The sequence below is a fragment of the Ornithodoros turicata genome, chromosome 2, assembly GCF_037126465.1.
Source record: "Ornithodoros turicata isolate Travis chromosome 2, ASM3712646v1, whole genome shotgun sequence".
Lineage (NCBI taxonomy): Eukaryota > Metazoa > Arthropoda > Arachnida > Ixodida > Argasidae > Ornithodoros > Ornithodoros turicata.
Genome location: NC_088202.1, coordinates 44,689,568 through 44,701,673, shown reverse-complemented (window position 1 = coordinate 44,701,673; position 12,106 = coordinate 44,689,568). Strand labels below are relative to the sequence as shown.

The 12,106-nt window shown below is 41.8% G+C and overlaps 1 protein-coding gene across 1 annotated transcript in view; it reads right to left on the bottom strand.

The window, feature by feature from the left end:
* LOC135385345 (enhancer of polycomb homolog 1-like) overlaps nucleotides 1-9,117 on the bottom strand; it is a 41,549-nt gene extending 32,432 nt beyond the window's left edge. The window contains exon 1 of the mRNA XM_064614621.1: nucleotides 8,688-9,117. Within this exon, the coding sequence (XP_064470691.1) occupies nucleotides 8,688-8,840 (153 nt within the window). The 5' untranslated portion in view covers nucleotides 8,841-9,117. The remainder of the gene's footprint in view (nucleotides 1-8,687) is intronic.
* Nucleotides 9,118-12,106: the final 2,989 nt, after the last annotated feature.

Genomic DNA, 12,106 nt, shown 5'->3' with positions numbered 1-12,106 from the left:
AACACATACGAACAAGGTCTCAAACACATTTATTGTAAAGGACCTTGTTTGTGTGTGTTCGTCATTTGTTCTCTCATTTCATGAACCCTTGCCCCCAGCTCAGAGTCATGCCTGTCTATAGGCTCGCGCAGATAATGCTGTGAGAGATCCTGCATGGAATGACACCTTTTTCACCTGCAGTACTTGATTGAATTTATAAAATTTTTTGTTTCTCTTCATATGAATACATGGAGTTCTATGGGAACACAAAAATGCTCATTGAAATGTTTTTGTGGCAAGCCGCCTGCTTGAAAATAGTGTCAAGCTCTTCGTCCCTCCTTTGAGATCACAATTCAAGCGAAACTTTACGTGTAGCTGTTCACAACATGTGCGATAACTCTGACAAAAATGAAGAATTTTGTCGTCTGCTAGCGGGGACTGCACAGTGCTGCCACCACCACCAGTGTCCAGTTTGGTGTGCACGTAACGGGAGAGGGAGGTTCAGAGCGTTCATAGCTAATCCTACTCAGCCCTGATGCACTCTGACCACGTACGTCTTTCGCTGCGTCGGCTATTCAGGGTTTTGGTGAGTGCATACAAGCGTGTTCAGAGGATCAGGGTTTTTGGCAAGAAGTGTAAAACCATTCCGGTAACTCTCTGTAGTGCATACTTTATGCTGTTTATTTGTATCTATTATTTGGATTTTGTTGCAAGATTTCATGATGTCTTTTGTAGATCCTGTACAGCAAATAGGCTTGGGAATTGCTAAGTATATTGCGACATAGCAATAATTAGTAGTTTATGAATGAGTGTCTATCTGTGACCAAGACTTAATAGGATGTACTTCATGAGCAATGACGGCAGAAACACACAAAGCTGACCAGAAAGTTTGGTCACTAGAACTGGGTCATCTCTCAGTTGCCTGTGTCACTCAAAGTTTATTTTTTTTAGTTTATTCTGATGCCGTGGATATGTGCATGATTTATGTTTATGTATTTATTGCAAGTTTATTTTGGAAGTTGGACTTTTAAGAGATTTATTTTTTGATGTTTTATTTTTACATGTTATATTATTGTTATATAAAGAGCCCAGATTTTTAGGCACAAAAAACAAAAAAAAAAACGTTTTAGGCGCCTATAAAAGGCGCTACAACTCCCGATTTAGGCACTAAAAATGGTATTATAGGCACTATAATGTGTTTATTTTTTTCATCTATATCTCTGAAAGCGCAAAAACAATGAATAAATCAGTTCTATCCCCAAGAACAAATACCGTAAATGGGAGTTGTGACTTTCTCTCCTTATCTTTTTCCTGCCCGAAATACAAAACTGATCCATCCTATACGGCGGTCACAAGGCTTCTTGCCATTGCCACCAGTTCCACGACACTTCTCGCAGAAGGACTTCCCACAGGCGGCGTACTGGCAATGTGCGAGATGGGCTACGAGCATCGGAGGCTTTAGTCTAGTGCACAAACTCCTTAGTCCTCAAAATTTTTAGCTTCGCCACCTAGATTTCATTTTCGATATTAAAAGAAGAAATCAAAAAAGCTTGGGGGATTCTTCTAGATGTTAACAGGCAATAGCGCTGCGAGCGCTAGATTGCGACAAAACCGTTACGAAACGTGCCTATATTTTATAATAACAACCCATTAAACAGCACAATGCTGGACGGGCGAGAAATAACAAGTAAGCGACTGTACCAAGTTACCAAGCTTACATTCCAGCACCTTTGAGATACTCGCTTCTTTCAAGCAACTGATGCTTTCAAAAGGACGTGCGAGGTGACTGATGTCAATTTCGCCTGGAGAACGGAATTTGGCCACCGCTTTACAGCCATTATAGACATTTTGTTGTTGAGCTTTAGGCATCTGCGCCAAAATAGGCACTACCATTGGAATTCGCATTTATAGGCACTATCAAATCGATACAGGATGTTCCCCATCATCCAGTTCATGCTCCTGTATTGAAAAGGCACTATTAGAACCACACAAAAAAATGTCTAGGAATCCAGGGTCTCGTGTATATATCAGGGTTGCCACCCCTCTCTCTCATTGTCTGTTGCTGGCCAGATTGCAAGGTTGCAATAATTTCTTTTCGTAGTGTTTCGTTGCGCTTTAATTTCATAAAAGTGATCGCGTGACTTAGGCGGTTCTGTGATATTTCATAAAACACTGTTTCAACGAACGTCATTTCATCGAAAAATTGACATTTCATGGAACGCAGAGGCGTCGAACGCTGTTTTGTGGAATTGGTGACCTCATCAAATCATTTTCTATTTCATCCGAAACATTTTATTTGTTACAGATACCACAGCCCCTCGATCGCTCTCTCTGCTTCGCTTGGTACGACCTGCCGAATGCTCCCCCGCGCTGGTTATTGGAAAAGTTTGTATTCCTCCCGCATTCTCTGTGAGCGCGCTGACCATCGGGGGTTGTCGGCGCTTGCTTGCAAGCGTGTTTACCCATGTGGTGTGCGGATATAGATGCACTTTCACTTCATTTCAGCTAAATTATCGTTCTGCCGAAACCGCGGCGACCAGTAAAGCGGGCAGTACAGTGTTCATTTCACGTGAGAGGGCCACATGATTTTAAGTGATGGAGGTAGTTTCAACAAGGATGGTCTCCCGTTCTATTATCTCGCATTTGCCCAAAATTTCCTAATTAAAGAGTTAAATAACGAATTTCAGGCAATTTGTGATCTTGTAGTTACATACTTTCTTGCAGAGGATGTCCGCTGGGTCGTAGAATGCATGAACAAGGCAAAAATATCAACAAAACATATGCCTTTTTGAGATTGACCAAATAAAAGCTAGTCCACATTTTATCTGTATGACGAACAACTCACTAAACAACGGAAAGTTAGTTTAACTTTTAAAAAAATTCCTCATGAAAAGAATGTTCCAGATAGCCGTTCTCTTTACAATTGCTTTATTATTTTCTGTTCGTTTATCTACATATAGTGCAGGCCAAACCAATTTCTCAAGCAGGGGAGGCTACATTAATAAGTCTGAACAGCAGAAGCGAACACAACCGCAATCACATGATGAAAATGATAATTACACGCAAGAAGGCAGGTAAGGTTCTCTGATGAATGTAAATCGTATAAAAGTAAAAATTTAGGAGATTTTACATCCCTGTGCCCAAGTCACTTAATTGGGAACGCAATTTAAAGGCTGAAACCCCATAGGAGCAACGTAGAAATCCGACGAGGGACCCCCGCTCCGTCGCACCCCTAGCGTGGAAATGTGGTGATTCCCCTCGTCACGCGTCTTCTATTGTTCTCTTCCCACATCGGCAGGCAGTACCAGCGGAGCAGAGAGGAGCAATCGAGGGGCCGTGCAGGTACATTCGAGTTATTTGTTAAAAACTAACTTGAAGCAAGTTTCCCCTGTTTGCAAAGAAAAAGTCATTAGATACTATAATGATGCAGCATCTCTGTTCACGGGCCTATGTGCCGGGATTATGATAGTAAAGTAAAGGTAATGCAAATGCTACGAGCCCGATAAGGAGTATGTGCATCGAAATGACAGCAAGATATGTAAAGAGGGTGGACCTTGTTCAATCAAAGTGTTTTTGGAGAGGTGCCGACAACTGCTCGCTGTCAAAGCACTGAAGTCACAGAATAATAGAACACTCAGCTAGCAACAGCCCCACCATGGCCAGCAGTACATTTTTCTGCCACCCCTGAAAATGACTAAGTTTCTGATTCGTAAATTACTGCAATACTATTTTTATTGCAATAAAATGCCTGAAATGTATGAGGACATATCAATGGCTTTGTATACTATGCACCAGTACATATATTTAATACCTATATAAGGAGATACGCGCATCATAATAATGAAATATAATAAATTTTACCATTAATCTGTTTTTTTGCTGGCTTATGGTGGCAAATCCAACAATTTTTAGCACTCTTTATGACATACTCATACCATTCACAGAAAGCTGCATTTTCCCATCTCACTGGTAGCGACTTCAATGAATGATACCTAGATATCAGCCTTTATCTCAGTTTTTAGGCCTGGCGACACTTTTCGTAGCAGTACTGAACATACAATATTCAGAGGCAATCCATTGCGCATACACCCTCTAAACGAAACAAAGACTTCGCAACTTAAGTCGTTCATTTTTATTAATTAAATAGAATCACCATATAGATATTACCGAGAGAGCCCTTCCGCATCAGGACAATATGATCGGTGCAGTAGACATTTCTATTTCTTTATATTTTCAACAGCGTGCTATTTTATAGATCCCAGACTGCTGATACATATATTCCAAGGAAGATCTAATGATTTATATGTTGTTAATTTTTTTATCACATCGAAATTTCCTGTATTACATGTAAAGTCGTCGAGTAGCTTCAGAAGACGTGTTAATTATGGGTATCAAATTTTAGATCATTTCTAATAATGACACTGAAGCACACGTATTTATAATAATCAACATTCCTCGATAGCTTACACTGTAGACTATTTTCAAACTACCAGTATACTTCTGTAGTCTGGCAATAGACAGTTTTGATCATAACTACAAATAACATTCTATGCACCACTGGGTTACGTTATCAAGACCGCTCCTTTTTTGTTTGGTCAGAAACCTATCTGATTGACAAGTAATACCCCTGTCATACGGCAAACCGAATGGCATTCCCAGCGAATGACAATCGCACCGAATGTCATTCGCAAACGATGCCAGTGTTGATAATCACGACACCAGGGCCGAACATATGAAGCCTTATACAGGTACATGTTCGTTATATTTTTATTTGTTTTGCTTGAAACTAGCAAAACATTAGATTATTTCACAAAATAGTTGCCTTTTCAAAGACACCTAATTGGCTAAGTACCACAAGCAAAGGCAACTAAGAAGCCTATCTGCACCGCACTTAGCAACGTGGCGACTGGGAACGAGAGTAGTTCTCCGAAAAACAGTCTTTGGCCTTCCTTCCCTTAGTGTCAAAAGTTATCAAATCCGTGATAAAATACTGGAGTACAGCCTTTCATTCGTCTTTCATTTCTTCGAACGGTTTATCGTTGTTGTTTTTGATACCTCTCTGCTGCGAGGGCACGCTGTCAGTGCGAGAGGGAAAAGTGAATGAGTTCCCCGAACTCATGTGTGACAGGGGTATAAAATAGACATTCCCATGGAAACAGTCACACAGTAATTTAGTCCATCAACTACCCTACACCAGATTGTAGCAATGGTCAGGAACACCGTTATAACACTGTTCAATTGAATCGGCAATAGACTGCGAAATATCGAAGATATCGCGGGGAAACACGAACACGTTCTGCTTACGAAGGACCGTGAAACGTATCTACATGTCTTGTACAAGCCACATGGTGACCTGTTGAGTCAAGCGGCGTTTGATGACATGGTGTTCGATGAAGTGGGAGGATACCGACTTAGGCAGGTACAATGAAACTTCTTTGCATTCTTTAACAAGATGCATTTTTGCAGTCTCTGTAATGGATAGATAGTTTTACACAGTTGACGGGCATTTTATCTCGAGCATGTCGTCATCATCTATCGGGTTGGGGCTTATACATATGATTGGCATATCAGGATCCAGAAAATGTTAGCAGCATTCCACAGCAGTAACTGAGCTCCTGACTTCAAATTTCGACATGGCATCATCTTCATTACCATAGTGATAGTGCAATCCAGAACTGCGCATGTCGAGAAATTTTGAGAAATAAGATCGAGAGAGAAAAGAGCAAGAGTTCAGGTATTAACTATGCCACCAGGGCACCCGTAATGTCAATCACAGCGTAAAGGAAGTCCTAGCAGTGTTCTCATCGAGACTTCCGTAAGACAACTTCGGTCATATTACAGTCTGCCAACAGAAATGTGTGTCAAAACTCAAAATAAGGAGCCTGTGAAAAGGTAGGACATGCTTTACAGCTCCACCGTTCTCCACCCAACAATGCTTAGGCATTCTTCCATTGGGGACAAGAGGATGGATTAACAAACTATAGTTCACAAGGCCACAGGAGAAGGGGGACAGAGGGGAGAGGTCTAGACGTTTGCAAACGACGTGGGTAAGCTCCCGTCACTTCTGATTTCTCCCAGAGAAAATGATCACGTGACTCCGCCGCTAGTGGCGCCACATGCCCGGAGCGGGTGATTCCGCCTCAAGCAAGATCTTGCAAACTAATCGTTCCAAAACTCTGCACCAAGCTTTTTTTTTTTGTTGTTACTGTTCTGTAACCATTTTCATTGCGGTTATGTAATGCTGCAACACCACTGCACCACAATAAATAAATAAAGCTCTGCAGTGCACTCATTCATTTTCTTTTCCACTCAGGTGCCTGACTACAGCTAAGGACTAAAGGGCAGTGCACCAGTAGTTTCCACAAAAGTCGATCTTCAAAAAAAAAGGGGGGGGATATATGTTCGTGAACACATGTCTATAGGTATATGCATTGGTAGCCGAGCTGTACTGAGCAACCTCTGAAATCTTAGGAAAGGGGTGTTGCAAAAAACCATGGCAGTGTACACCAACCATGGGGAGAGGGAAATCCCCGCAGTGCACCTCAGACTATAGTAAAGATATGTAAAGATTATTACAACACAAGGTCAAAGATGCCACACTGAGAAACATATCAAACAATGCAGGACATCTGAAGAGACATTACCACACCATTACACAAAAACAGCAATCTCAGATGCAGATGCAAAGAGCAATCTCAGATACCCTTGTAGACATAGGAAGTGTCCACGCCCAAAGTTGCTCTAGAATTGCATACACGAAACAGGGAAAAGTGTGTAGGATGGGTGTGGATAAAATAAGCACTACAGACAAAATGAAACAAAAACAAAACAGTGGTGCAACCGAAGATTTTTCTACAGGCCTTGATGCTATGTTTTTTGCTATGTTAAACGCATTATTTTTGGGAGAGTGAGCGCAGGACCTCTTGATATCCTTGGCCACGTTGACAAGTTTGCTTTAAGAGAATGTAGCTTTAGGTCTTGCTATATACAATGAATTTGGAAACTCGAGCTTGAACTTGAAAAGTATTATTCAAGCAAGAACAAGCTATCCTGCTCACATGTTTGACACAGAGGTGGGGAAGTTACTCGACCAAAGGGACTCATTACCAGCTAGGTTACTGTGCAAAAAATGTAGCTAAGCTACTAACGAAGTTACAGTCATGAAAATGAACTACTTTAAGCAGCTGAGCTACTTCGAAAAAGTAACAAGTTACTTTAAAGTTGCCTGCAACCTAATATACACTTTTTAGTTCCCGACCTTTCTGTAATTAATTCAGATATTGATCTCACAATGGGCAATGCAAGACGTTCTACAATAGTTTTGATATAAAAAAAAACTGTACCAATGTCCGAGATTACGAAAGAAGTCCACCTCTATGTGCTTCTCTATGAAGGGATATGATCATTCTGATGTCCTCATAAGGTTATTGAACGGAGCACAAAGCAGGCATTGAAAGTTTAGGTTCCATTAGTTGGCCTGTATGCGCATGTTGCATAGAACTGTGCCAAGTTTTAATCCTGCTGCACAGCACCCTCTGTCATTATAAATACACTGCTCGTCGCTATGATAAAGGTTACTTGAATCTCCTAATGTACGGCCAAAACAAGGTGTAACGTTCACAGCGTAAAAACAAGGGAGTCGGACGCACTGTACACGTATCATCGGTGTGCATGCTTCGTATCACTAGGGAGTGATGTTTGTAGACGGCAATCAAACTTGAAAATTTCCCCAAGCTAATTAAAAAAAAAGTAACGAGTTCCTCAAGGAGTTACTTGAGCTCAAAAGCAACGAGTTATGTTAAAAGTTACCAAGAAAAGTAGCGCAGCTACAGTAACGAGTTGCCCTGGTTTGAAATTTAGAGATACAAACTTCTGTTGCTCACTAGGCGATACACAATTCAAATAACGAGTGTATTTATGACATCTTTAAACTGGAATGACTACAGACACATTTTTGCAGCAATGTTGTCATATGTAGGTAGCCAGTTGGTATGTTCTTGAAAGTTACAAGTATTGCAACATCTAATGCAATATTCAGCTTCACGAAAAATGACTCCCAGTGTTTGTCAGCAAGACAAATATAGCACACTTATAGTCAGTCACTTTGAGTCACAGCTTTTCCACAAAGCGCACTGAACGTTACTCACGCACCACAGTACAGTGTTCACGCTGTTCGGCACATAACATGCCAGCATTTCACATTTGGGAAACACCATTATCATATACTGAAGTTGCCTTTCAATTATACATGTATTGTCTACCAGGAGCTCTAACAGCACCGTGGCAGCGTTGCTAATACAACAGCAGTCGCACAACGCTCCTCCGCGGTATTATGTCAAATAAGTATTTTGTATAGCTAAATGCAATATCAGTAAACTAATTCCCGTCTTGGATGCAAAACAGCAATCACCACAAAAAAGAAAACGGTGAAAACATGCAGGGCAATAGCAGAACTAGCGCACTGCGGCGTTGCCACACTGAAGAGCCGTACCGGCCCCAGTTGTTTGTAAACAGTGCTCACGCCGTGGTATCACACACAAAAGTTCAATGGAGTGATTAGTCACGTAAATACAACTGGTCAGTCACGCAACTGCACGAAATACCTACAAACTGTATCATGCTAAACACGAAATACGATTTAACCACCCGCCATTACAAGCAAGCAACCAATCAGAGTTGAGAGCAGATTCTTTGTGAAATCTACTTACGCATTCTTCTTCTTTTTCCATTCCTGTTGGCATTTGTGGAACGGCTCTGTTAATCGCAGCAAAATCCGGAAGATCTGGTATTTCTTCCGACCGGTATATAGGCATGGGCTTCGAGGCGTCCAGCGCCCGAGCCCGAAACGATAGCTTGCTCATCTTTGCCGAGTGGCCCTTAGTCCTCGTACGAGAGAACCACGAGGCCAGATGATTGCAAGGCCAATAACAGTCCAAAAAACCCGTCTAGACGGGTTTTTATGGTTCAGTTCCAAAGAATGAAGCTTCTAGGTTTATTCCATGGTGAAGTTGGGTGTCTCACCTCCATGAAGAGAGCATAATAGCACGTTTACTCGAAGGTACAGAAGAAAATTTTCGAAGACCATCATGGCGGACGACAGCCATGCAATCCCATCAACCTTCACGAAGTTGACGATACAGCTACCGCCATCTCGTAACATATAAATGAACTAAAAAGTGACGACTTTTTCATTTTGAGAAGCGCAGTGGCTGTGTGTCAGAAAACAAAAGACGCCAAATAAACAGCAACGGCTTCTGAATATTCTTATAATTAATCTATCTCTCGGGAAAGTATTATTTCACTTTCAGTCACGCTCAAAACCACTTCGCTGGCTGGATTCGTCGGCGTGCGCACGCAGCGATGCGCAGTAAGCTTTTGTAGCGCGTACCAATCGTTACCAGGTATTTGTGATGACGTTTCAAGAAAAGAGCGTCGTCTGCTCGGTGTTCGCGCGCGGTTTCTTTGTTCACAGAAAACGTTTGTAGTAGTAGGAGTAGGTTTAAACGCACGCAATTTGCAAGCACGTCCAGAGGGTGACATGATTGTTGTTATAAATTGGATATATTTGACCACAAGAGCATTGAGGGCGAATGTGTAACACATTCACATTTTCTGGCCTGAAACATATCTCCAATGCGGCGCCGGCGCAGGTATTCACGTGAAAGCGTTTCAGTGATTCAGAAAACATCAACACATGCTTTGCGTTTGTGTGTTATTTGCGTCTTTTCATCTTGTGCCTTCATTACTTTGGATTGTGTCCGTTCTATATTTATGCAACTGCGGTTGCGGTTGCAGGGTATTCCGCTCCGGAATAGCGCGCTCCTGTTTGAAAACGGGGAATTCGCCAGTCAAAAATAAACTGCTGGCATTGCGCAATTGTAGTAATTAGTGTTTCTTTAAAGGTGCGCAAAAAATACCTGGCCCGACAACCAGTAGGATCCAGCTTAGCACTCTCACTGCTCGGTGGGTTGTTGAAGTAGAGGGCTTATCTGGGTGTACTTACTTCGGTGGTTCAGTCGTTAATGTGGTTCACTGATCCTTCTATTACAGCTCATTGGTGGCAAGGCATAGGTATTTATGTAAGAGCAATTTGTTGAGAAAGGCACAGACCAACGGATACTGAAACTAAACTAACGCGTGTGCTGTGCACTTACGTACCGCTGCTAGGATTACGGAAACTATTCTGGTATCAACTCGGCCGCGCATCTAAGGGCTCGGAGAGAAGGAGTCCAAGCCGCACCACGGCGAGTTTGAGGGAAGTATTAACTTGAGGAACACATAAGGGGGCATATTACACATGACATTACTAACGGTGATGGTCAGTGTGCTACTGGACATTCCATTCTTTATGCCTCGTTTTTCGTAATTTTGTGGAGTGTTAATTTCTTTGGAGATCGACCCGTCCATTTAGCGTTAATTTGTGACACGCAATGTTGCAACCAAAAGGGAGCACTAATCGTGCTAAATAATCGGTGGGAAGGGGAAGCTGCCCCCCTTGCCCTCCCCCTTCCGACGACCCTATTCAGGTGGATAACGTTGACCCGACGTTGACCAACAGACCACTCCATCTGTCGTCGCGCAGGATCATTGTCGCAACGTGAGACAACGATTTATTAATTATTAATATATGCACGCTTACAACACCAAGGTCGCATTTAGCGACATTGCGTCGAACCTACACATAATGTGAAACAAAAATGAATAGTGATGAAAGGTAGACGTAGTTTGTCGACTCGTAAGAAAAGTTGGCGAGCATTTCCATCCAAAACTTTCGCTGTTTCTTTGCGCTTACAGTTGCAAAACACACTCATCATTTTAAAGCGAAAGTCACCACTCGCACTGCTACCGTGGACGGTCTCGAAAAGACGACTGCGAATCCCTCTTTGGGATAAGAGCAAAAAAAAAAAAAAAAAAAAAATTGATGGAAGACCGCATAACGATTCTTTCCCGCATTCAAGTCTTTTCACAAAGCACGACTTGAAATACCACTTGCACGAACCACAGAAAACCGAGCAAGTTTGACAGATGTGAGAGCATTGTCTGGATTCGGTGCAGAATTTTATTCACTTATGTCGTCATTGGCTTCGATATTATGAAGGCGGGTGAATATTGCGTATACGACTACGGTCTCGCTTTGCTGACATACTGGTGCACAGCGAAGTGTCGTTGAATACACTCATCACTGTTCCCGTTCGATGTTATCTTAAGCGCAACGAAGATGAAATGTGGCTTGCAAAGAATGACGTTCACAGTTTACACACGTTTATACGTCGTCTTCTTCCATCCTACAGTCAGAAATCTGACTTTATATGAGAAACTACGACAGGCTAAACTTTATTCTGGCGCGTTGCCTAATTCGCTATTATAGTCGTGTTCAACCAACGGCATCTCGGAGCTTTATAATATATGCATTTATTCATTATTCACTTTATATCATTCTTTCTTTATATCACGGAACTTTATAATATATTCTTATTAAATTTAACCAGAGATGAGGAAGAGTGAGGTCATTCGACAAAAGGAACTCGTTACCAGTTAAGTTGCTGTGCAAATAATGTAATTAAGTCACTAACGAAGTTACAGATAATGAAAATGAACTCGAAGTTCCTAAGCTACTTTCGTAAAGTAACGAGTTACTTTCAATTTACTTTTTCGCAAGGTCGCTCGGTCCACTTAGCAGATGACAACATCGTCTGCTACGTACATTTGTCTGCACTTTCCAATTTCGGCTTATTACATCTGCTGCTGTCCTTATTTTTCATATCATTATTTGTTTTGTTGTTCGTCATAACATTTGACGAGTACGCAAAGAGGCTCCAATAGTGCATTCGGCTGAACGGGGATCACTTTAACGCGATAACGCGATACTTCGCCCGATACTTTTGTTTGAAAGACGAAGATGATGTAACATAGAAATCTCGCTTACGTGAACACCCCATTTGTGTAGCAAATTGGAAGAAGACAGTTTTGCAGTAAAAAAAACAGCATGTTTATTATGTAGTTCGGACAGTTTGCTTGACTTTTGTCAATAGCTGGTTCTCAAAGTCGTCTTCTGCCATCCTTGCTGGCCGTGGTCTCTCCGGCAGCTGACAGAAGCCAGTATGACAATTACGTTAGTGTCAGGCCC